At 37.6% G+C, this 27,350-nt stretch overlaps 1 protein-coding gene and 1 non-coding gene across 2 annotated transcripts in view; one reads left to right on the forward strand and one right to left on the reverse strand.

The window, feature by feature from the left end:
• Positions 1 to 27,350, forward strand: part of Kif13b (kinesin family member 13B) — a 160,449-nt gene that overhangs the window by 10,078 nt on the left and 123,021 nt on the right. The window contains 1 exon segment of the mRNA XM_047548390.1: positions 6,164 to 6,257. Within this exon segment, the coding sequence (XP_047404346.1) occupies positions 6,164 to 6,257 (94 nt within the window).
• Positions 2,112 to 2,185, reverse strand: Trnai-uau (transfer RNA isoleucine (anticodon UAU)). The gene has a single exon. It is a non-coding gene; the product is annotated as a tRNA-Ile (tRNA).

Raw genomic sequence — 27,350 nt, forward strand, 5'->3', positions numbered from 1 at the left:
ACATGAAATATTAGTGAATATTTTACTTACATGAACATATGTATACACGTAAAAGTATTGGCTAAGTGACATAAATTACTTGAAAATAGGACCTGTATGGCATGCAATTTGCTTTTTAAAGAATAAATTTTATGGGCTGGGGAGATAGCTCAGTTGGTAGAGTGCTTGCCTTGCAAGCACAAGGCCCTGGGTTCAATCCCCAGTACCGCAAAAAAAAAAAAAAAAAAAAGAATAAATTTTATAAATAATTTATTATCATATATATATATATATATTTGTGGCACTAAGAATGAACCCAGGGGAACTTTACCACTAAGCTACGTCCTCAGCTCCTTTTTAAATTTTATTTTGAGACAGTCTCCCTAAGTTGCTGAGGCTGACCTGATTCTCCCGCCTTAGCCTTCTGAGTCCCTGAAATTTTAGGTGTGCACCATATACCTGGCCTATTATCTTCATTTAAAAAATTGACCCTAGTAAATTTAAGAGTAAGTTATAGTTAACTTTTAGGAACTTGAGTGATAGATGAAGGAAGGTACACCTTCCTTTCTGGATAGTAGATTTGTTTTGGCAATTATTATTCATTTTTTTTGAGAATCATAAAAGCAGTTTACGAAATGGGCAACTCATTTATTTTGTCCAGTCTGTGAATGATGCATTTCCCCAGATGGAGCATGAGTTATGTAAGGGGAGTCTCTCAGGCCCTGCCCATGTTTTACAATGAGGTCACTGGGGTGCAAGCCATAGCTGATTTGTACAGTGAAGAAAGACTTGTTTAAAATTATTGCTCACTTTTACAAGGTGACTAATATGCAGGCTGAATAAGCCAAGTTGTCAGCTGTTGGTTATTTTAATATTTATCAAGAAAAATTTGACCTGGAAAGGCATCCTGTTTGGGTAATAATAGTATGGGCTTTGATGTTGTAAATTAACCTACCTTTCTGTTTTTCTTTGGACTGATGAGTATCTCCCACACATTAATGGTTCTGAGTACTATAAAACTTGAGTGGTCATAACATAAGCTTATAGTCATGCTTCAGATGACTGGTATTTAATTGATTTTCAGACATAGTAGTAATTAAATTCCAATCTCATTATTTTAAGCTTCACTCTGAATAAACTGTTGTCCCTGTGTTACTTATTATAATAATGAGTTTTTAGTGCTTTAAAATTGTGGCAAAGTATATATAACATTTGTTCTTTTAACTATTTTTAAGTGTACAGTTCGGTGGCATTAAGTGTATTTACATTATTGTGTCACTATCCACCATCATTCACATCCAAACTGTTTTCACCTTCCAAAACTGAAACTCCACAGTCATTAGAAACTAACTCTCAACCCTCCTTTAGGCATAAAGGAGGCATCCACTGGCACCACCATTCTGCTCTTTGTCTCTGATTTGACTGCACTAGGTGCCTCATGTAAGGGAATTGAGAAACATTGGTCATCTTGTGATTGGCTCATTTCACTTAGCATAGTCTTCATGCTTCAACCAGATTGTAGCATTGCACCAGAATTTCTTTCCTTTTGAAGGTTGAATGCTGTTCCCATATGTGTATTTACCCCATTCTGATTGTTTATTCAGCGTTGGACCCTTGGGTTGCTGCCACCTTTGGAAATTGTGAATAGAGCTGCTGTGAACATGGGTGTACTGTAGTGCTATCTTTTGCTATTTTTACAAAGGCAGTGCATAGCAGCTAGGTTCTTATCTTTTTAATCTAAGCATTGTTCCAAACTAAGAGGAAGATGTTTAACTTTTGGAGTTTTGGTAGGATGTGTGTGTGTGTGTGTGTGTGTGTGTGTGTGTGTGTGTTTTAGATTAAAATTAAGACTTAACTTTTTAACTGTGCTATTTAATTGCTGAATTGCTTTTTTAGGCAGTGTAGAATGAAAGTTTTTCCTGGAGTGTTCTATTTAGAATTGTGTAGCAATATAATTTAATTCAACCAGCATTTCATTTGTGGGTACACTAGCTGTAGCATTTTATACTAAAATGCTTTCCTTATATCTGACCCTTAAACTCTCTTCACATCTCGCTTAATTTGCTTGGGTATGCTCTCTTCACATCTCACTTAATTTGCTTGGGTATGTGTCCTTTTTTTTTTTTTTTTTTTTGTGGTGCTGGGGATTGAACCCAGAGCCTCGTGCTTATAAGGCAAGCACTCTACCAGCTGAGCTATATCCCCAGCCCGGATATGTGTCCTAGATGGCCTACCCCTACATATTCTTAACAGTCCTGTGAAAAGCCTTCTCAGTATCTGTCAGCCAATTAACAGAGTTGGGGTGAAAATTTGTTAAACCCTGAGTTAGTACAGAAGTGAAGAGAGTTGTTTACATACTAAAGACCATTGGTGATAGGTGTTAGATGCAGGGGTAAGTGTTGCCATGGGTAGGACAAAGTAAATTTAGGTTAGAGGTATTAGCAATAGGTGATTCTTTGCATTACATAGGGCTTTTCAGAGTTTGGTTCCTTAATAACATCATTTGATCCTTCCAAATTATTTGCTGTACTTGGTGTAAGTGGCAAGCAGTGGTGAGAAAGAGGGAGGAGGTGTTAAGACAGATGCTGAAGGAGAAGGCCTAGACCCCTTCTCAGTTCAAGATCCTTTGAAATGAAGGTAATGACTATTGTAGGAGAAAATATTTGATGAACACCCATTTTTTTCAGGCATGCATTTTATAAATCTAAATGTGCAGCTCCTCTGCTGAGACCAAACTCTCTTGCAAGAAACTAACAACTAAATTTGTGGTGGGTGGTGAGATAGTAGGTTCTGAGTCACAGAATTTCCGGACAGTTGGTGATACATTTGTATATAATGTAGATTTGCCTGTAAGAGGCCAGCTAATACAGTATGGTCAGATGCCATTAAGCAATATTAACAAATCATGATGATTGCACACTTTCTCAAGCTCTGGGCCTAAGGAAGCAAAGAAGTAATTGCAGGTTTGAAAGGTTGCTGCAGTGCCGCTAAGACTTTCCTGAAGCTTTTCTGTCACAGGCTAGAGGTGACTTAAAGCATTTCAAATAGACTATAAAGCTAGTTGATCATGGTAGAACATTGTAGCCTACCTAGGTAAAACAGCTCTAAAGTTTTTTTTTCATTTTTCTTTTTCTTTTTCCTTTTTTTTTTTTTTTTGAGATTCTTTTTGCCTGAAAATGTATTGGCTTAAAAAAAACAAAACAAAAACAAAAACAAAAAACCAGTAACCTTTTTGCATTTCTCAAATATTTCTTTGGTAATAAAAGTAGAATAACTGATATTAGAAAAGTTAAGTTGGAGCCAGAAAGAGGAATGTTTTTGTTTTGCATTTGTTATGTAAGTTTAAATGAAATTTTTAAAATTACCCTTCCTGACAGTAGAAGTACTTTACAGTGATTATGACATTGACATTTGGCTAAGGTTCTTTGGAAAACACTAATGTGACTCCACTGTAGTATAGCTCCTTTCCTTGGAGCTTATCTTTTGGCAGTGGAGATGTGACCAACAGAAACAGTTTCATACTTGGTGCAGACAAGTATAAGAGTATTAAAGTATGGGAAGTAAACATGCAGTCTCTTCTTTCTAACACAGTAGTATTGAGATAAAATTCACATCTCAAACACTGTACCCAATTCAGGCTTTTTTATAAGCCCACTTTTGTACATCCATCAACACAATCAATTTTAGAACATTTTCATTACCCTCAAAAGAAAACTGCACCCAGGAGCAGTCTTTCCTCTGTGCTAAACAACCACTGAACTCTTTTCTGGCTCTTTAGATTTCCTATATGGGACATTCAAACTAAGTGGAACCTCACTGTCTTTGGCCTTTTGTGAGTGGCTTTTTTAACTTGGTGTACACTTCATCCAGGTTGTCACTTGTGTAGTACTTAATTCATCTTTATTGCTGAATAATGTTCCATTCTTTGGACCCATCACATTTGTCCATTCATTACTTGATGGACATTTGGACTGTTTTTACTCTATTTTGTTTAAAAAACACCGTGGGAAACATTTGTATGTAAGATTGTGTGTAGACATAGTTTGTCATTTCTCTTGGATATATATCTAGAAGTGGAAATGCTGGGTTATGTGGAAACTCTAACCAAACTTTTTTCAAATGATCACATCCTTTATGTTCCTATCATAATGCACTAGGGTTCTAATCTCTCCACATCCTTGCCAGCATTTTTTATTGTCTGTTTACTGATTATAGTACCCTAGGGAACGTGAAGGGGTATTTCACTGTGGTTTTGGCTTGTATTCTCCCAACATTTAATGATGTTGATGTTGAGCATCTTTTCTTGTACTTTTTAGGCATTTTTGTATTTTTTTGAAATGTCTATTCTGTTTCTTTGCCCATTTAAAAAATCGACGATTTCTAATAGTGTTTGCATTTTTGAAGTGGAAGAATTCTTCATTCTGATGGGAGTGCCTTATTAGATGTATGATTTGTAAATCATACATATATTCTGTATGTTGTCTTTTTCTCTCTTGATGGTGTCCTTTGAAGCATGAAAGTTTTAAATTTTGATGAGGTCCAATTTTTCTTCCTTTTGTTGCTTCTGCTTTTTTTTTTGGTGCCGGGGATTGAACTCAGGTACCAAACCTCGAACCACATCCCCAGCCCTATTTTGTATTTTCTTTATAGTCAGGGTCTCATTGGGTTGCTTAGTGCCTTGCTTTTGCTGAGGCTGGCTTTGAACTCACTAACCTCCTGCCTCAGCCTCCTGAGCCACTGGGATTACTGGCGCCCAGCGTTACTTGTGCTTTTGTTGTTATGAGAAACTACTTACACATAAGCCAGGGTCATATGGATTTTTGCTTCTGTTTTTCTTTTAGGAGTTTTATAGTTTTAGCTCTTGCATTTAGATTTTTCATCCATTTGGAGTTTTTTTTCCTTCTTCTTCCTGTGCCATCATTAATTTTCGAGTGTGGAGTGAGATAGGATTCTAGTTTCATTCTTTGGTGTGTGGATATTCACTGTCCCAGCACCAATTGTAAAAAACTGTTCTTTTCCCATTGTGTTGTCTTGGCACCCTTGTCAAAATCCTGGACTTAAAATTCTATTCCATTGGACTATATATTGTACCACATTGTCTTTGTTACTGTAGCTTTGTAGTATTTTGAAATAGGGGAGTGTGAGGGATTTTTTTTTTCCCTTCTCTTTTTCAAGACTGTTTATGCTGTTCTGGATCTTTTGCCTTTCTTTTCTTCTTTCCCCTCCCCTCCCCTCCCCCTCTGTGGTGGGGATTGAATCCAAGGCCTCACACATGCTAGGTAGGTGCTCCACCACTGAACTACACTCCAGTTCAACTTGTTGACTTTTACAAAAAAGCAAGCTAGGTTTCTGATGTGGATTTCCTTGAATCTTTGATACTGCGTATTGAACCCAGGGCCTCATGCGTGCTAAGCATGTATTCTATCACTGAGCTGTAGTCCCAGCCCCTGTCTTGAATCTTATGGATTTGGAGAGTATCGCCATTTAAGCAGTATGAAGTCTTTTAATTTATGAACGTAAGATTTCTGTTCATTTATTTAAGTTTTTAGTTTCTTTCAACAATGTTTTGGAATTTCAGTGTATAATTCTTGGATTTCTGTTAAATTTATTCCTTTTTATATTTTGATGGTATTACAAATGAAATGGTCTTAATTTCATTTCCAGATTTTTCATTGCTTTTGTATAGAAACATAGTTGATTTTTATATTTTATTTTTGTGCTTATAGCCTTGCAGAATGTGTTTATCTGAATAATTTTTTTTGTGCATTCTGTAGGCTTTTCTCTGTACAAGATCATATCATCTACAACAGAGGTAGTTTTACTTCTTCCCTTCCAGTCTGGATGCCTTTTATTTTTCTCGCCTAACTGCCCTGACTAGAATATCTAGTACTGCGTTGACTAGAAGTTGGTAGTAAACATCCTTTCTTATTCCCAAAATTGGATGTTCAGCTGTTCAGTTCTTCACCATTGGGTGTGGCGTTAGTGGTGGGTTTTCATAGATACCTTCTAATGGGCTGAGAAATTTCTATTTCTAGTTTGGTGAGTGTTTTTATCATGAAAGAGTGTTGGAATTTTTTTTTTAACCCAACCGAGAGTTTTGAATGTTTGTCAAATGCTTTTCCAAGATAAATTATTTCCAAAATGCCTATTTATCTTGTTTTTTTTTTTTTTTTTCAATCTGCAGAAATTGATTTGCATACCAAATGTGTGGTGGATGTTGATGCAAACAAGGTTATTCTTAATCCTGTGAATACGAATCTTTCCAAAGGAGATGCCCGGTAAGTTACGAAGCAATGCTATGTTCAATGGATTTTTAAATGACCAAGCTGAGTTCACTTGAAGGAATTTGGTGTGCTCAGTGTGGAGTCACTGCTGTCCTCCAGGAGTCTGCTCAGGTGGAGGGGTTGTGGACTGTGGAGGGTGAGTAAGGGCCAAGATGTGTGTTGGAGGCAGAAGGGCTTGTGCATGAAGACAAGGTGTTTAAGGTTCTGGGGTAGTCGAGGAAGGCTTTTGGAAGCAGCGGGCTCGGAAGGATTGGGATCAAAGAGGAAGAAGGGGCATGGGAAGGCTGTTAGGCCATCGCTTAGTGAGGGCACCATTAACTTCTGCCAGGGCAAGCCCTGTCTGTCCTGGCTCAGTGCTCCCTTGGTGAGGGCCATCTTGTGACTAGCGGGGATGCCCCTCCTTCAGATGCTTGTTGACTGTAATCCAAGTTGTCATTATAGGTTTGTTCTGGTTTTGTAGTTGATTTTAAGTCTTTGAGAGAAGAGACTGTCAGAGATTAGGGCGAGCACTTGATGGCACTCCTAGATCTTGATGAGAGTGTAAATGGAAGGGAGAGGAAGAAAGTGAGTTGGAGAAGGAATGAAGAGATTAGTTTGGGTTTTCTTAGTAAATGGAGGGAAATGAATTTGATCAACTAAATTGGGATTAGATCACCAAAAACCTGGGAGGCAGACAAGGAAATTTGGCCTGTACTTTTGTCAGTACAATATTGTCTTTGACAGTTTTTCAGTCTTGTGATTGAGGAAGGTGGAATGGTCGTTGGTTGGCAAGGTTGAGAGTGGGTCCAAGTAGGAAGGACAGTCATTTTGTGAAGATCGGCTGTCTCAGAGGTGCTTTTGTCCTGACTCTGGATGTGGAGAGGCCAGAGGAGAGACTTACTGATGTGGTGCTTTGCACACAGTGGATACTCCATAGCGTCACAAAGGCAGTGCAGTGTGTGGCCCTGCACAGAGTTTCTTTTGAGTTGAGTTGAAAAGAGCGCTGGGTGTGAAGTCAGAAAATCTGAGACAAATACTTCCTCCCTGTGTTGTTGTTGTTGTTGTTAGTTATTTTCAACTTTTTGAACCTCCTCTGTTTGATGCCTGCCTTATCTATCTCAGAGAGAGGTTTCCCCTAAAGATCAAGTTAATTAGTGATCGGTAAAGTGATTTTTTTTTTTTTTTTTTTTTTTTTTTTTGGTAAAGTGCTTTATAAAGTGTGTGTAAATATGTATTATTTATATGAAGTATTTAAGAATCTTCAGCTATGAGGACTATGGGATATGCTGTAATTAGGGTGTGAAGGGTAGTTATGTCAAAAATGGTGCTGGGATTTCAAGGCTGCCAATGGGGTAAACTCTTGTTCCGGGTAACATTTCTTTTGGGGGATGTCTGCTTTCAGAACTTTCAGTGTGAAAACTTGCTTTTTTTCGGAAATGTGGGCAACTTAGCAAATCTGGAAGCAGTACCATAAGGTAGCAAGTGTAGGCTTCATTTATTGACTGACTTGAAGTCAGCTTCTTGCTGGCACAGTTACCTACCTGTGCTCCTTATTTATGAAGTGTGTTAGCTATTTATTGCTGTCTAACAAATTATTTCAAATGTAGTGGTTTAATACAGCAATAATTACTTATCATTCCATGGTTACTGTGGGCCAGGAGTCCTGTCAGGGCATGGCTATTCTCTCTCATACCTGATGGACTCTTGCTGGAAGACTTGAAGGTGGAGGTTGGAATCACCTGGAAAAGGCTCAGTCACCAGGCCTGGTAGTCGATACTGCCCTTTGGCTGGAGGGGTCTCTGGGGCTGCACGTAGGACATGCACTTACAGGTTGTGGCAGGTGCCAAGCCAGGTCATGCACTTACAGGTTGTGGCAGGTGCCAAGCCAGGTGTCCTGGGAGAGACCAAGCCAGGAGGAAGCACCTCCACCTGTATGTCCCAACTTGGGAGTCCCACAGGTCACTTCAGCCGCATTTTCTTGCTCCAGGCTGGTGTAAAGCTCTATACAGTTTAGAGAAGAGGAAACATTCATTTCTCAGAAGAAAATCGGTGTGCATTATAAGAAAAGCACTTGGTATGAGGTAGTATTGTTGTGGCCATCTTTGGAAAGTACAATCATCTGCCACCAGTGTACCTGACAAGGTTCTTGTGAGTAAAACGAGCACTCAGAAGCTAAAAAGAATGTTTCCTTTCTCTTCTCGATCTTCAAATCTTGGGGATTTGTGAAAGAATCAAGAATTAGCACTTTTTGATTCTGTAGCCTATCTTACTTTTTGATTCTGTAGCCTATCTTGGATGGTCTTTGTTTTGATAAGAGGTAAATTTTTTTTTTTTTTTAATTTTAGTGCTGGGACTTAAACCCAGGCACACATGCTAGGCAAGTGCTTTATCATTGAACTACACCCCAGCCTTCCTTTTTTTTAGTTCTTCCACATACTGAAAATATAAATTCAGTATTACTTGGTGCCATTGATTACTTTCTCAGATTAAAACAAAAACAAAAACAAAAACTTTTAAAATTGACAGGTTCCAAGAAGGATATATGTAATGGTTTGGGGTAAAGTTAAGAAATGGTTGTTAAAAAAGCAACTTTTTATTAAAGTATTTAATACATATACAGAAAAGTATATAGCTTGATGAATTTTCATAAATTGAACACATTCCTATAATAGGCACCTGCGTGTAAAGAAACAACATTACCAGTATGGTAAAACACCACTTTATGAGAAGCTCTTTCTTTTTTTTAAAGTGTAATATCAAAGTGAAAAGAAAACAAATTTTGGAATGTTCAGTGGCATATGTTGATTTTATTAAATTCAAGGAAAAATAGGAAAGAAACCACACATTAAAAGCTTAGTTTTTATTAATGATAGGAGGTTAATTACCATCTTGCTGTGGAATATGAACTAATCCATATAATGAATTATGACTCTATATAGATAGCTATATTTATAACCAGAGAGTTAGGGATTTGAAATTAGCATGAAAGTGAATGAACCATTTTAAGTCAGAGGGGTTCAGTTTAATATTTTTTCCTTTAAAAACTTTAATATCCTTGCTTTTATGGTCCAATTCTATTAATGTAAGCTGCTAATTATATGTACTCTATAACTCAAGTTATGCTTTGAAATTGAACAATGTCAATTTTAAAACATTTGTGAAGTGGGGATTATAGTAGTGCCTGGGTATAGGTTGTTAGGAGGATCCAATGAATTAGAATTAGTCCCATGGGCCAGGTGTGGTGGCCTGTGTTTGTGATCCCAGCCACTTGGGAGGCCAAGGCAGGAGCATCTTAAGTTCAGGGACAGCCTCAGCAATTTAGTGAGACCCTTTCTCAGAATAAAACATTGGGGCTGAGGTTGTAGCTCAGTGATAGAGCACTCTTAAAAAAAAGTGCTGGTGCATAGGAATCCTGTGGGAAGGTTAGCTGTTATTCTTAGTATTATTATTATTTTTTTGGGTGCTGGGGTTCAAACCCAGGGCCTTGTGCTTACAAGGCAAGCACTCTACCGACTGAGCTATCTCCCCAGCCCCTCTTAGTATTATTTTTATTGTTATTATGACCTGTGTTTAAATTGTAGTCCATGTTATATCTTCAGTTATCAGTATAACTTAACAAAGGTAGTACTTTTTTAAAAATCAAAATATATTCGATTCAGTATTTAAGTGTAGAAGCCTATTATGAAATTTCCTAGTTCTACAAAATGTTCAGCTTCCCAGGGACAGAAACATTATTGAGTTGCATACTGTTGTGGGCACTTAAGGACAAACTTGCCATCTCTTAAAGAGACAGGCTCTCCTAGTTTTATGTTTTTAGTGAATAAAATATTAATCTGTGTAATCCAGGCTTTTCCTTTTTAGTATCTACTAATTTGGGAAACCAGGTCAAAACATTTCTTGTGAAGATAGGGTAAGAACAAAGGGATCTTTTATCAAACATGGAAAAGATTAATGATGAGTCCTTCCCTTTCCAAAGCTCTCTACTTTAGTGGCCAAAGTCCTGTATCCTCTAGATCCACCTGTGCCTCTTGTGATCAGTCCTGGACACACACTGACACATTGTATTTATTTTCTTATGCACATCTACACTGTGTGTAATACTAGTACAATTAAATATCTTTAGAATTAACCTTCTTGCCCTGAATTAATTGCCCTCAATATAGTTTTCTAGATTGATTCTTGGGGTTTTCTAAATCTTCATTGGTAACATATTTACAGATTGTTTTTTAAGGCTAATGAATGGCTAATTTATTATCTAATTTTAAACTTTTTAAAGTTGTTTTTATTTTTAAGGGTTTATTTTGCAGTATGGGGGGTTGACTAGAACCCAGGATCTTGTACATGTTAGGCAAGTGCTCTGCCACTGAGCACTTTTTATTTTATTTTCAGACAGGGTTTTGCTGGGTTGTCCAAACTGGTTTCAAACTTGTGATCCTCCTGCTTCAGCCTCCCAGGTAGCTGGGATTATAGGTGTAAACCACACCTAGCTATTCTTATATTTTTTACAAGTCAGAGTCTCAATGTGTAATTTTGAACATTTGGGAGCACAATATTATAAGTGTCTTATATAACTAGTTACAATAAATGCATGCTGTGGAACAGTCCCCTTTTAAGTGACTAAAATAAATTTTAGGCCTTATTTTATTTGGATCACTTTTTTTTTTTTTTTTTTTTGCAGTGCTGGGGATTTGAACCCAGGGCCTTGTGCTTGCGAGGCAAGCACTCTACCAACTGAGCTATATCCCCAGCCCTGGATCACATATTATTATATTAAAATTTTATCCTGTAAGAAAATTTTAATACTTGTGTTTGTCACCATTATAGGGTAGAATGGTTTCTTAGGTTCAATTTTATCTTTTGCCTCTTGCTTCTTGGGCAAATTAAGATGGTTTCTCATGGAGAGAAGCTGCCTTTGCTTTATGAGTCCCTTGGGTTATAGAAGTTGATATGTGGGTGAGTTTGGAAAATAGAAGACATTTTCCATTGGAACTGTCAGTTGTTTCAAGTAAGCATGGTGTTTGGTCAGAAGAGGGACTAGTTTAACTCACAGCTCAAACAGTATTTTATACTTTGATATGAAGCCAAAGTGCTTCATACTTCTTCTGTTTTACCTTGCAAAATACTGAAAAGGTATACTCAAGGACTGATATTGAATAAAATGAATAATTTTTACTGCTTTATTGAGGACATTCTTACATGTAAAAAAGCCTATTTTTCTTTTGTGGATGTGTGGTGATGAAGAAATCCAGTGCCTGCCAGCTTCTGTTGGTGTCATTGTGCCCAGGGTGCTGCTGTTTTATCTGTTATTTTTATACCACTAGTGCATATGTCAATGCAGTGAAAAACAAATAACCTTAGTATTATTATGAAAATAGTTTTGATCTCTGCACCCTCAGGAAAACTCTGGGGGTCCCCCAGGAATCCTCAGACCACAATTTGTCACCCTCTGCTTTAGGAATTTTACCCAGTTTGCAACCTGAAGAACCAGTGTCTTTGGTTTATTTTTAAAGTTTTGTTGAGATATACATACCATATAGTTCATCCCTCTAAAGTGAACAATTCAGTGTTTTTTATTATATTTACCAAGTTGTGCAATCAGTGCCATTATCTACTTTTATGTCTTTGTGTGTGTGAGTGTTTCTTGGGGTGCTGGGAATTGAACTCAGGGTATCACACAGGCCAGGCAAGTTACTCTACCGTTGAACTCTGTTTAAGGATCTCTCTAAGTTGCCCAGGCTGACCTGGACTTGGACCTTCCTGCTTAGCCCCCTAAGTAGCTGAGATTTCAGGTATGTGCCATTGGGACCAGCCTTGCTTATATAATTTTTGTCATTTTATTAATCTACTTTGTCTTATGTATAAACTTGAGATTTGTCTATTTTGGACATTTCCCATAGATGAAATCATATGCTATATGTTGTGTGATTGGCTTCTTCTATTTAGTGTGATGTTTTTGAGGTTTATCTCTGTTGTAACATTTATCAGCACTTTGTTTTTTAAATGGTGACATAATATCCCACTGTATTCCATTTTGTGTATCCGTTCATCAGTTGATGGACATTTGGGTCATTTTCACTTCTCTTGGCTTTGTCAATAGTGCTGCTTATATAGAAGTCTTTTTGTGGTGGTGTTTCCACATTCTCTTCAGTAGCTGTCTAGTCATGGAATTGCTGCTTAGGCATAGAATTACTGGGTCATATGGAGACTGCTTAAGGAACTGCCAAACTGTTTTCCATATCCTGCACCACTTCAAACCCTTCCCCCCGACAAAATGTATGATGGTTCCAGGTTCTTCGACTTCTTTTTTAAGGAACTGTCATTTGCCATAAGCATAATGGTGGTACCTCTGGCTATTTGGAGAGCATGTCCTGCCTGAAGGCGTTCAAGTTACAATGAAAAAACAAACAAACAAACAAACAAAACATTGTGTTTTCCAAACAAAACAAGTTTGGCCAGCTTCAGCCCTTGGCTACTGGTTTGGAACCCCTGGTTCTGTTAAACTAGAGTCTAGCGACATTTCTGTTGAGTAGGACTTTCTTGTAAGGTTTCTAAAAAGTTGAGCAAAATTTTAAGGACTAGGGATACAGCTCAGCAGTAGAGCACTTTCCTAAAAAATAAAACATTTATGGTCCTTTCTCTGAGTTTAATAAGTCATCACCCACTTTGTTGAATTCGGTGTATTTCTTTACATTGTCATTGTGTATTTTGTAGATTGTTTGTATAACATTATGTGTACATGAATGCCTTTTTCTAGTAAAAGCCCAGATGGGTGACTCAGAAAATGTTGACTGTATTTATGGAATATAATACATGATTTTTAAAGGCAAAAATGAATGACTGAATGAATGAATGAGTAAATGAGTTAAAAGAACAGAAAATAATATCAATAACTTACTTTGGTGGCGGAAAGCTAAACTTGCTATTTTATCAAATTCCCTCTTCTAAAAAAACACAAACAGAACAAAAGCTGCCCCTCACCCCCCTTATCTCTTGTTTGTGGTGACTGCCCAGCCAGTGTGACAGTGGAAAGTGCTTTAGTGTACCTACATCTCTTTGAAGAGACTGTAGAATAGTGAGCTGTGTCTCTTCAGAGGTGCCACTTTAAACATCAGCATTGGAACCCCCCAAAAAGAAAGAAGTCCTTCATGTAAATTGTACTTTCAGTCCCGGGACCAGTTAATCTATTTTGTTTTCTTTAGCCCCCGCCCCACCCCGCGCTTGCTGTCCCAAGTGCAGGGGGTGTGTCTTGTGTCTGTGTGTGTGCATTAACACTTCCAGTAAGTGAGAGTTTCTCTCATCCTTTCTTTGTTATCAAGTGTCAAATTAGAATTAAAACTCTCTGAAGATTGCAAGTATTTAGAGGTCTCCATTTCAAGATCTTAATTCACCTGGACAGATTTCTCCCATGTTCTGTGAGGTGACCTGTTCTTTTTTTTTTTTTTTTTTTTTTTACAGTGCTGGGGATTGAACCCAGGGCCTTGTGCTTGCAAGGCAAGCACTCTACCAACTGAGCTATATCCCCAGCCCTAGGTGATCTGTTCTTAAGTGCATGTGAGGGAGACTCTTCAGCAAGGACAGAAGTAGCCATAGATGACACAGATGAGCAGGGCTTTCTCTTATTTTACAGTAAAAGTAGGGTGAGGCCCTTTTCTTCCTGCATGTGTTCTGATGATCAGGAGTTGGTGTGTAGGTTACAGCTGCCAGTCTAATGAGAAGAATGGCTGAGACATTGATCTGGACAACCACTTAGTAAAGTTATTAAAATCTTTTCTTTCCTTCAGTTTTTTTTTTTTTTTTTTAACTATACATCAGTTTAGTCAAGTTCATTAGGTGATTAATGAGTATCTAATAGGAGCAAAGCACACCCAGCCCTTCTTTGGAGGCAGACTGGAGTTTTTAAAATACATGCTAAATTAAGTGAGGATGTCCATATATCCATTTCTCTTGCAAAATACCTGGTTAATGCTAATGAGGGGAGGCCCTATGTCAGTAATTTCTTTGACATATATGAAGTCATTTTCCAGCTAAGTCCTCATTAGTGGAAGACATCATTAGGTTGTATTAGATAATGACTTTAAATTTCTGTACAGTGATATGGATACTAATTTAAATAAAGATTTTAATTGAAGGAAGTCATGCACAGTGTAATTATGGTATGCACAATAGACCTGCTTGTTCTCTCTGCTGTGAAATGACTTGAGTGAGGCTAATAATTGTGTTCAAATAGAATCTGCTCCCCTGGAGAATCACACATGGTATGTTTTAATTTCATAAATAGGCTCTTCTCCAGGGAGCCCGTCTACTCTAATTATATCAGAGTGTGGCAGACAGAGGACCGCCCTGTGCACTCAGAGGTTATAGGTGATAATTCTTCAACCTTTAAAAACAGTACTATGATGATTGTGGGAATCAGTTACTGCTTTTGAATATAGTTGTAAAAAGGAATCAGGGAGACTTTTAAAAAGATAAAATATGTATGATCATTTATTTAAAACTGCATAGTTAATAGCGATCATCAAATTGTAGTAAATACATGTTTTGTCAAGTTATAGCACCAAAATCTACCAGGTTACTAAACAAACTGATAATTTATTAACAAAACTGTCTGAACAAAAATTACCATAGAATGCTACCATAGAGTTTATGGTTTTTTACTTTGGATATATAAATATTATTATGTTAATGCCTTTATTACATTATTGGTATGGCAATAAGAAGGAATAAAGTTTAAGAAAAACACTACTTGAATACTAACGTTTGATAAAATGAAAACTTTGGGTTATGATGAGTATATAGATATTAGAATTTAATCAAGTGGGGGCTGGGGTTGTGACTCAGTGGTAGAGTGCTCTCCCAGCACATGTGAGACACTGGGTTTGATTCTTAGCACTGCATATAAATAAATAAATGTCCATTGACAGCTAAAAAATATTTTTAAAAAAGAATTTAATCAAGTAAGTTATAGATAATAGGAGTCAAATGTTTTAAATATCCCCTGAATTCAGAATCTGGCATGAAGTGGCCAGATAGTATAAGATAGATAAAAAATATCTAATTATAAAGTTTAGCCAACCATCACACCCCACTACCAAAGGGCTTTTGGTTATTTTGCTTTGTTCTTTGTTTTGCATACCATTATTATTCTGGAACAATTAACAATAGTTAGGTAATACAGGTAGAGAATTCCTAATCTGAAAATCTGTAATCTGAAGTGCTCCAAAATCTGAAGCTTTTTGAGCATTTATAGGATGCTGCAAGTAGAAGATCCCACACCTGACCTCAGGTGACAGATCACAGTCAAAATGGAGAAGCACTAAAAATGTTATATAAAATTAGGTTTGGGGTTCGTTTAATGATTGAATAGTTGCCTGACATACTGAAGGCCCTGGGCTTGATCCAGAACCACAAAGAAAATCAACAAAACATTCATATAAAACTACTTGCAGGCTATGTGTATAAGAAGACATACATGAATCTCATGTTTCAACATGGGACCCTTCCCCAAATATCTCATTATGTATAAACAAATATTAAAAAGCAAACTAATCCAAAACGCCTGAAATCTGAAACCCTGCTCATACCTAGCATTTTGGATAAGGGATGCTCAAAATATGAAATTTTTAGTCAGAATTCAAGTATCCGATTGTTTCATAAAGTTTTGTTTTCCCACCAAGTTTGCTTTCAATAGAAATGTGGTTTATACTTTGGGATTGGATGACGTGATCTCAAATTTCTTTTTCCTTGGTTGTTGAAGAAATCTGGCTCATTTGTTGATGGAATAATAAGTGAATTTGTCACAAGGGATGAATTTTCTTTCTCTAGTCAGATACCACGCCTTGTAGATTTTCTGCTTGAATATTTTTACCATGGCATTCCTTTCCCTCTCTGATATCACCCTAGTGCCTTCACTTACTGCCCTGTGCTGAGGCCACAGCGTAGCCTTCTTCTGACTGGCTTCTGGAGCCCACTATCACCAGACTCCTCTTCAGGCCCGCTCCTGCTTCTGTAACCTGTCTTTGGAATTTAGAGCACTTACTCTTCCTGCTGATTGGAAACTCACTCACAGGTCATCTTCTGTACTTGTCTTGCATTGCTTGCTGTTTTGCTTGTTTTCCTATGTTTTGAAAACTCCCTTCCCTCCTGGGCTGTGGCTGCTGCACGGTGGGGAGACTGCTCTCAGCCCAGCTCCGGCCTCTTGCCTGGTCACGCTGGTTCTGTTAGTGCCTGTTCTCAACACCCCACCCCTTGTGAGTCTGGAGCAGAATTCTGACTGAATCCTCAAGGCAGGGGTGGAACCTGGTGCTCCATCTCCCACCACCTGCTATAGGAGCGTGCTTTTCCAGTGATGCACGTCCTCGTCCACTAGAGATGTCTCTAGTGTGCACTTTTCTTTATGGTAGGCTTTCTATGTTCCGGGGCCACAGTTTTGTTTTGTTCTTGTCCTTTTGACGACAGCCTTTTGTTTCAGTCTGTTTCATTGCTTATATTTTAAGTTTGTTGCTTCCTAGTAATCCACTTAGAACCAAACTGTAAGATAAATTTCCACTGGAATTTCCTGAAGATTGATTCGTATCAGAGCCCCTTTACACTCTTAAATATTAGAAATTAAAAATTAAAATGGGAAGTTTTAAAAACATTTTAATTCATTTCAGAAAAACAAGTCATTATGCATTAACATAAATAATATTTTTAAGACAAATAATTCTACTTTCCAAAGAAAGTGTCAGTTTCCTGAAGATTGAGTAACTCTTTTATAATGTATAGATTAGGTGGTATATATGGGGTACCATGGGCCATTATTTACCCATAGATGTGCTTTGTTTGGCTTCCATTGTAAGGTTTCATATAAAATTCAAATTTGTAATTTTTATTAAACAATCTGAGAATCTAGTAGCAGTGGCTTTTACTGTCTGCTTTGACCATGTCATGAGCTCTTTAAACTCCTAGTTGGTTTGTTCTCCCATTTATGTTATTTACTAGGCTCCTGTAGACATCTCTTTTTACAACCCATAATGTAGTTTCTTACTGACTTCTGTCACAAAAGATGCCATTTCCTTATCTAAATATACATAAAATAAACTTTATTTTAATGTGTATGCCATTCAGTGGCATTAAATACATGTAACTATTAACACATCCATCTCCAGAATTCTTATTTTGAAAACTGAAACTCTTGTCCATCAAATGATAAATCTCTATTTCTTCTAGGCCCTGGCAACCTCTCTGTACAGATTTTGACTAAGTCCATTATCTAAGTGGAATTGTATGTTATTTTTGTCTTATTGTGACTGGCTTGTTTTACTTGGCATGATGTCTTCAAGGTCCATGTGTATCGTAGCATGTGTTGAAATGTCCTTTCTTTTTAAGACTGAATAATATTCCATTGTATGTAGAGACCATGTTTTGCTTATTAGTTCAACTGCTGATGGACGCTTGGGTTGCTTCCACATTTTCACTGTTGTGAATGCTGCTGTTGTGAACATGCAGATGCAAATATTTCTTCATGACTCTGCATTCAGTTCTGTGTGTATGCCAGAAGTGGAATTGCTGGGTCTCACTCTGCTTATTGGGATTGTCAGCCTCTGCTCTCTGAATATATTATGCTCTCAGGTTTTCTTTATTAAGAAGGTTAGCTATGTGAATTCCATAAATGTTAACATGCCTTTATTTGTAACTTATAAAATATCAAGTATTCTTTACATAGTGTTCAAATTATTACATTATTTTGTGAAAAAGTAAAGCATTTTTGCATTTCCACTAAATGTCTTTTTTGTTTTAGAAAGTAATGCCATTTTTCCTAGTTTGTTAATGTTTCAAATGGCATTTCTTATTTTGAAATCAGTGAATTAAAATGTTTTTTAAAGTTCTCATTTTAATCTATCTTTCCTTCCTTCCTTCCTTCCTTCCTTCCTTCCCTCCCTCCCTCCCTCCCTCCCTCCCTCTACTTTTTTCCTTCCAGGAATTGAACCCAGGGGCACTTAGCCACTAAGCCACTTCCCCAGCCTATTTTTTATTTTGAGACAGGGTCTTGCTAAATTGCTGAGACTGGCTTTGAATTTGCAATCCTCCTGCCTCAGTCTCCTGAGCTAATAGGATTACAGGCATTCCCTACCAAACCTGGCTTATTTTAAATTTCTAATTCAGATAATGTGTATAGGCTGTAACCTACATAAACAAAAGCCTGTTGGGGTCTTCATTAATATTTTAGAGTGTAAAGAGTTCTGATACCATAATTTTGAGAATCTCTTGATCTACTGGATAATTTATTAGCACAGGTTACTTAAAATTTCTGAGGTGCTTTGTCCAAATTTTAGAACACAGTGATTTTCCCCCCTTATAAATAAGCAATGTCCTATAAAGGTACAGATCACCTCCAGGTTGCTGCAATATCTTATTTAACCTTGATATTTCTGAAGTTATTTGGCACTTTAGAGCAACTAATTTTGTGAATTCAGAGTTCCAACTTAGAATACCAAGGAATTCACCCCTGTTTTTCTTTGGGGCAGCAGGCCACGGGTTTCCAGACTCCAAGCCCTTCTGATTCTTCTTTTCCTCTTTGTGGAGGGCTGTGGTGGAGTGGGAGGAGGCTTTGGAGATCTGGGCTGGAATTTCGGGTGCTGGGACTTTAAAGGGAGCTTCTGAATGAGGTGCAGCTACTAGTGGAGTGAGAGAATGGGCCTTTGTGTGAGTTGTGTGAAACCCCTGTGTCTTCCAGGATTGGAAAGAGGGCAGAAAAGGGAGAAATAGAGTATGTTTTAATTCTGGGAAGAGCAAGAAGTCTTTGATAAATCAGTATTCTGCTTATTGTCATCAAGATGAAAGTATTTGACTATGAATTTGTCAAAATATTATGGTAATTGAGCAAAAATTTAAAAATATTCCTAAGCGAAAAGATAGGTAACTATAAAGATTTCAGCAGGGGCTGGGGAGATAGCTCAGTTGGTAGGGTGCTTGCCTTGCAAGCACAAGGCCCTGGGTTTGAACCCCAGCACCGGGGGGGGGGGGGGGGGGGGGGGGGGAAGATTTCAGCAGAATGTGATCATTCTAAGGGAGAAAAAGATGGTGAGACTAATTTTATTTTTGTTTTTATATTTTGGAAGATGTAAATATGTACAAAATTATTGTTTTAAAAAATTTTACACTATAAAATGAAAACTATCATGAGAATCTGTGCCTTGGAATACCATTCTTATAAATGCTCTTTAGATTTTGCAAGACCTACATATTCCTCTCTGTATGAAACTGGCCACGTGGGCATCACTGATGAGCTCCCTCACCAGCTTCATTCCCAGCCACCGTGACCACAAAAGCCCATGTGTGAGTGGAACCTTTACTTGTCACTAGTCCATTGAGAACTGCCTGTGCAGCCTGCTGACCTCTTAGGGGATTGGGGGTAATGTAACATGGCAGGAGCCGGATACAGGTACATATTGGGTACTATTTCCTGATAGATCCTTCTAATCCAGTCTGTAAGTAGTCTGGGGCAGCCCTGTGTATCTTAGGCTGAACCCGTACATCTGCTTACATCAGGAAGGATGCTTAAGAGGAGGATAGTGGGGCAGATTGGCTCAAGATTAATACCCTAACTCCAGTCTAGGACTTTGGGCCACTGTTTCCAGAGCTTCACTTACATTTTCAGACTCTGATTTATCCTTGTCCTTTTTCAAACACCTCTGTATGCAACTTCAGATCCTCTTGGCCTCACCTTTCCCCAGAACCTTTCAACTCTGGCTTTGCCAGCTCAGCCTGGACTCTGACCAACCTTCTGTGGACATATTCTGATGCTTTCTCCTTGTTCCTGGTTGCACTCTCTGACAAGCCACAGCCTTACTCCCTGAGGACTCCGTGCTGAGATGTCCTTTTTTGTGTGCCTTGTCTCTGTACTAATGGATTCTCCAGGTTAGGTGTTGATTGGCCCTCACTTGATCCTGTCTGCTTTGACCTGCCTGGTCCCAGTATGTGTACTGGTGATAAGACCAGGAAGAGGATAGATCAGCTTTTCTTAGACTGAGTTATTTAAATTATCAACCCCATAAGCATATAGAAAGGCTGTGGTATTGAGGTGCTGCTGGTGGAGTTCTATCATCATCGTGGTTTGATAGGAATCTGGTAGGAGTTGATTGAAGTGAAGTAGGCACAGACTGGGATATTGAGTTTTGGATCTACCATTTGCCATCATTGTAAATCTGGAAATTCACATCACCTCTCAGAGCTTCAGTTTACTTTTCTGTGAAGTGTGGGCCATGACACTGTGATGTGGAAGTTTGCTTCCATAAGCAATCTGCAAGATTGCTGTGGGCACAAACGAGTTGTTTATATAAACTGGCAGGCACGTGGTAGGTATGTAGTAGATGGCAGCTGCTGTTATGCTTTAATTTATTCAGATCAACTCTACAAAATTTTATTTCTCAAAATATGTCATATTCTACATATTTTCAAACATTGCACATGATATGTACTCAATAAATATTGACTGGTTTAGACATGTGATAAACTATATCAGATTTCTCATAACAAATATGCCCTGTTCTTAATTGACAGTAATTATGGGTACTTAAGCTGTAGAGATAAGCATGGTTTCTTAACCTTCCAGATAGCAACCACAACATGTTTATTTCAGGGACTGTGGGTTTCCTCTAAAGAGCATCAGTTTGCATGGTATCGCTGGGGTTGGTGTCCATGTTCTGAGAGAACAATTATAGCAAAAAGAAACTCAGTGGTCAGAGTCTTGGAACACTTAAAAGGTGTCAGTGCAGAGACAGCTAGCACAGAGTTCTAGCAGTATAAGAGGTGAATAGAGACTTTAGTTTTCTGGATCTTCCCATTGATGACAAATAGCATTTATAGGTATTATCATCATCTGTATTGTGTTGGAGTCTTTGCAAGTTTCCATGTTCTCATGAAATCCTTAAAACAAAAGATATAGGTACTATTATCTTAAAAATTCCAGAAGGGAAATGAGACTTGAAGGCATCTTGGGGCCCCCAGGTCTCATGATCTGTAAGTGGCAGAACTGGGAGTTGAACTCAGTCTGCTAGAGCACATGTCTCCTAAGCCACATGAGCTTGCTACTTCACACTGCCTTCAGAGATTTGACAGAAGAACTTCATCTTCATTTTACACATTTGGAAAAATTTAATTTGTTAATTCAGATTACAGCAAAACTCTAAGCATTCAACAGTCATTGATATTTAATGTACACAACCCTAGCAAGGTGTCTAACAAGGGAAAGATTAATATGACTTTTTTTTAAAAGGAATTCACATTCTGGAGTTAGGAAAGCCCATACAGCTAAGTGTTATATTTATTAATTCATTCAGCAGCTGTTTATTGAGTGCCTTCTGTATGTATCAGGACAGTGCTGATCCTAAGAAAATAATGCTGAAAAACAAATTTTGCCCCAGCTTCCATAGAACGTGTTAGTTGAGCTGGGTATTGTGAATGGATCTAAGCCATTTTAGTCACTTATAAGAGGTAATAGGGATGCCCTGTGATTAGAGCTGGATGAGAGATTATAACCTTCTTCCTCACAACCACATACCAGGAGGCATGTTACAGTAAAACCCACACAGAATTCTGCCACATACTCATTAGCAGGCAGTCATGACATTAGTCATACAACTTGTTGCTGTATGTCCAGTGAAGCCACAGCTCCAGACAAGCACCTCACTGGAAAGTTTCCCTTGAGACAAATGGAGCAAGATTCAGGGACACTTCTGGTCAAATTCACGTAACCACATTTGATTGTGGGTCTAGATAGACTCTCAGCTAAGAACTCGGCTCCCAAGGGGGTGGACAGGAGGCTTGCTAGAGCCTTATATGTTGCTTCCAGAGGTGGGTGCCTATATCGCATTTCCAGTCAGTCTTGTTTTAATGCTGTGCATTTTACCAGGAAAAAAATATTTTTAACATTTATTTTGCTGATTAACAAACTCTGTACTGTTGATCAGAAAAAAAAGATAGCCAAAGGCACGTAAGAACTGCTTCCAGAGCAGAAACCCTTAACCTTTTTTTATTTTTTAAAATCATGAATCCTTTTAGCTATCTGATAAAGTCTCTGGACCACTTACCAGAATGATTGTTCAGAAATTTAAAGTGCATTTAAAATTTTTGAAAGACCAAATGTATATTGAAATATAGTCATCAGAACTATTTTTGGAGATGTGTAATGCAGGAGTGTGTGCTTGTTTATTGTATTGACAAGATCTAGTGTGGGAAACAGTTGCTTTAACTTCAAAGTTGGGTTGAATGTAAATGATACTCCAGGGTATTTGCAGCAAAGAGAATGTAATATGATTTTGTTGGTGACAAAGACATAGGTTCTGCCCATACTGAGATTCATTGTCTAATCAAGAGTGGAAGGGATTGCTGAATTTCAGTTAAACATTGCTAAGAAATGAAAGTTCTTGTGTGCACAGACCCTCCTGATCATTCTGTGCAGGTAAAGAATCCCTACTCTAGAGTGTGCATCTTATTTCTTACCTGCTACCTAATCAACTGTGGAGTGTGTATTTGTGATTAGGGTTTCAGGTGTTAACTAAGTTTCCCTGTGTTGATTAAAACTGATACCTACATTTATACTTCTTTGAGTGTAATTTAGTAGGGATGATGAGACTTCTGTTTAAAACCAACAATGAGGACTCATGAGCACTATGAAGTGCTATGGGATTGTGTGGAAGTATTTTAAAATAAAGACACTAAGACAAGAGGATCCACACAAACACAAGTACAGTGGTGTATGCTATGGTTGCTAGAAAAATGTTATTCTTTCTTTAAGGTTGAAAAGACATCACTGAAAACATAAGAGGAGGGTATTGCTCTCTGGGGTTAAGAGATTAAGCTGTTTTGGATATAGAAGTGGGGATGGGAGGTTGAAAGCAGAATGAACCACACATGAACACAGCCTTTTCCACGTGTGGGGGACAGGTGAGACCAGCCACGATTAGGAGTGCTTGATGTGAATTAGTTTATGTAATCCTCAGGACAGCCCTATTATTATTTGCCTTTTACAGATGGAGAAACAGGCATAAATAGATTAAGCAACTTGCCCAGAGTCAAAACTAGACCTTTGGCTCCACAGGACTCAAAACCACTCATGAAATACAAGATGACACTAATGACAGTGTGGAGGGTAGAATAGGTGGAGCGCCACTGCAGATAGAACATCAGGGCAGAAGCCGCCAAAGTAATGCTGACTGGAGATGGCAAAGGTACCCAGAATACTGAGTGTTAAGACAGGCGAAGAATTTTCCAGCCTGAGAACCTGCACATCTGTGTTTGCAAGCCCGGCAGCATCCACATGATGGGAAATAAAGTTCAGTGTTTCAGAGTAGAGATTTTTTTTTTTTTTTTTTTAACCAGCAGTTTCAAGTCTCTCTGCACCTGGCTAAATCTGTTCCTTTACAAATGTTCATTTGGACAGGATTCTGTTGTAATCATTACCTGCGTGTGTTTATGCTAACACTCTGTGATCACTTGACTGGAGAAGGACACCAGTGACACAGTTTCTAAAAGTGCATCATCTGGTGACTCAGATTACAGTGGTAAGCTGCTTGCTTACACCATAGCAAAGGAGACCTTCAAAAGTGGCTCATTTGTTACAGTCAATTTGTGAGAATTCAAGGGTGAAATGGGAAGCAGAATTTTAGGTCAAGGACAGACTAGCAGTGCAGGCAGCATCTAGAACTGCATTCCATTGATTCCAGAGGTTTTGAATCAATCCATCTTTGATGTAACACCCCAGCAAGTCCTGACTTGCCAAGTCCAGCGAAAGGCTCCTGGCAGCATAGAGAACTCTTAATAATCAGATCGGAGAGGGTGTAAATGTTATTCGAACTTATTTGAACTCCCTGGTGGATTAAGTAACTGGGATCTGTAGCTCTTTGAATCATAGATGGAATTTTAGATGAGTGGAGCTAAATGAAAGTTCTGTAAAACATGCCTAATCCACCTTCTGGGTTGACAGGCTCAGTCAGCTGGATCCTGTTCCCAAAGCATTTCATTGGTGGAGCTCAGATTCAGTTACTGGCCTTGCAGTGATGTCACGGGAGCTTATTCATTGCATGGGCATTTCTTAGGAGCTCATGATGTCCTCTCCCTGCATACACTCATACAGACCATGTGGCTCCTCCCTTGCTTTCCCAGGCAAGGAGAGATACCTCTTTATTTCAGATTTTATAAGATTTATGGTTAGAATGGTTGTTTGGGTTTTGCTTCCAGTCTTCCATAAAGCAGTGAGGATTTTCAGGTTGGTCAAGACCAAATATTATAATTTCTATCCTCATGTCTGTTGATGTTCTCTGCATTTCCATGTTTAAAATTTTCACTGTCATATTTACAGACTAATGGTCTGATTTAAACTGTGGTTTCTTAATAAATGGCTTGTGCTTAAGTTTAGTTGTAATTGCAGTTATCAAATTGTAGATTTCCAGGCTGAAGAATAGAAACAGTTCACCTGTTCCTAATACTCATCCCTAAAGCAGGCTGTTAGTTGAAAGGCAAAGCACTTTCAAACAGCCAAAGAAGGAAAACTGAAATTATTCTTTAATGCCTGGACAAAACTTTCATACTGTTTCTTTAAAGTTTTTGTTCTACTTTACACAATACAGATTCAATTAAATAGTTAAACCTATTTTGATTAAATCACATCATTGTTTATTGTGATTACAGCAACTCTCATTTCAACTTCTAAAATATTTAATATTTTCTGCCACCTATTTTTTAATAATATTAGTATATTTTTAATACCTTTATTTTTTTATGTAGTGCTGAGGATCAAAGACAATGCTTCACATATGCTAACCAAGCACTCTACCACTGAGCTACAACCGTAGCCCCTTTGCCACCTAGTAATAAAAACATTTTATGCCAACAGCTATAATGGCTTACAGTTATATATTTTGGGGTTTAACCACGTACATGGTTAAACTTTAATTTTGGTGTTTAAAAACATTGATAGAATTCTTCCTCCATCTTATTTATTTTCAAAGCATAATATTCCTGCATATGATTTGTCGAAACATATATATATTTTTTTTTTTTTTAATTTTTAACTTTATTTTTAATGTGGTGCTGAGGATTGAACCCAGTGCCTCATATGTGCTAGGCAAGCACTCTACCACCAACTGAGCTATCTCCCTAGCACTTGTTGAAACATATTAATCAAAGGAATACCATATCTTTATCATGTTTCAATTTATAAATAGCTTCTAATTTTGTACATTATATTATTGCAGATTAATTATTGAGAAAATACATGTTTTTTATCATTTTAAATTATTTGATGTGTATAATCCTCCTTGGTTACTTTTAGTAAACTTATCTTACAAAATGTATTCCATAATCTTATTTCTTTTTGAAATGAATGTTAAAACCTTTTTTTGAATTAAAAAATGAGGTCAGGTTGTTTTGTACAGAAAATGTTGGATTTAGTTGATTTTTTTTTTTTATAATAAGATAATTATGGTTTGGTAATAGATACAGGTAATAAAGTCACTTTCTGGTTAGGTATTATGGCTGGCAGATTTTTCAATAAACTGAATTAGGTAAATATGCAGCTTTAATGTTTTAAGGAAAATACATTAAAGCATACCATAAGATGAAATCATTTTTTCAAATAATATTTTGTCAAAGGTATAATGGAGTTAACAATATTTCATGTTCTAACCTTTTCTGAACACCAAAATGCCACTAAGTGCAACAGTCCTAGATGCAATTAGCTTAGTAAGTTATGGTAAAGTCTTGTACCTGTGTCCAAAAAACAGAAAAAGACTGACTTTATGACCTGGGTCACACTTCCTTTTATAAGTTGATTCTTTGCTTTCAGGAGACCCAATTGATTCATTAGTGGGTAGATCATTAAAAGTAACACTTGATATTAGACCACTGTATAATTTGTGGAGAGGGATGTACCATGGCAGAAGTGCACAGATTGTGGGATTGTACATAATGCCTTCCATTCCCATCCCTTTATACGTGTGAGCAAGGTTTTCAGTGCTGAACTTTTACACAGAAGAAAATAGGGAGTGTCAGGTCTCCCTGCTGCCTTATTCTACTGCCAGCCCTGGGCGTCTCAGATTTATTTCGTTAAGAATGTTTTTACTTTTTGTTGTGCCCTTTTCAGTCATTCTATTAGGGATTGTAATGATGCTCAATACAAAAGAAAGATGACCAAAAAAGTCTTAAAATATTATTATATATACTTTTTTGCATCAAGCAATAAACAGACTTTTTAATAAAAGACTTTACATTGGGATAAAAGTCTTTGGGAAAAGTAGAAATAGAAGTTCATGGATATAAAGACAGAGACGTACTGAGTATTAAAGAAAAGTTTTTATTTCATTTAAAATATTAGTAAGGCTGGAGGTATAGCTCAGTGGTAGCCTAGCATGTGCAAGGCCTTGGGTTTGATTCCCAGCATTGGAGGTGGGGAGGGAAGGTGGTTAGTATCATGAGTTTGAAAAATAAAATATCATGAAGTACCCAAATACCAGAATTTTATGGTATTTTGATACCAATGGATATGTCTAAAGGAATTTTATTTAGTCTTCCAGAAATCATGTCCTTTCCAGCTATTTAAACTCATTTTCGAAGAATTGTGTACATTAACTTAAAAATGTATAAGGGGGCAGGAGTGCAGCTCAGTGGTGGAATGCTTGCCTTAGCATGCACGAGGCCCCGGGTTTGCTCCCCAGGACTGGGGAAAATGTACGAGAGACTCCCAGGTTTTAGAAAATTCCTTTGGGAGCACACTAGCAAAAAGCTTGATCACTCTAATGCACACACACCTTGGTTCATGTGTGTTATTAGGTCTGTATTCACTGCTGTCCTGTAGAAGGCTCAGCTTCTCTGGACAGTCCTTTTTACCTCTTCTCCTACTGTTTATTTTTTACATTATTTTTAGTTCTTTTCCATGATATTTTTACCTAAAATATGGAAATTGTACTTCTTGTTAAATCAGCTTTAAACATCTCTCCACTCTGTAGATACCAAGAGTAGGGCCTGTCTTTCCCTTGTGCTTTGTGAAAGTCCACTTTGCTTTATCCACAGGTTGACATTGTCTTGTATGTGTGTCTCTCTCAGTGTTAGGTAAAACAGTGTGTTTGGAGT

The sequence above is a fragment of the Sciurus carolinensis genome, chromosome 4, assembly GCF_902686445.1.
Source record: "Sciurus carolinensis chromosome 4, mSciCar1.2, whole genome shotgun sequence".
Lineage (NCBI taxonomy): Eukaryota > Metazoa > Chordata > Mammalia > Rodentia > Sciuridae > Sciurus > Sciurus carolinensis.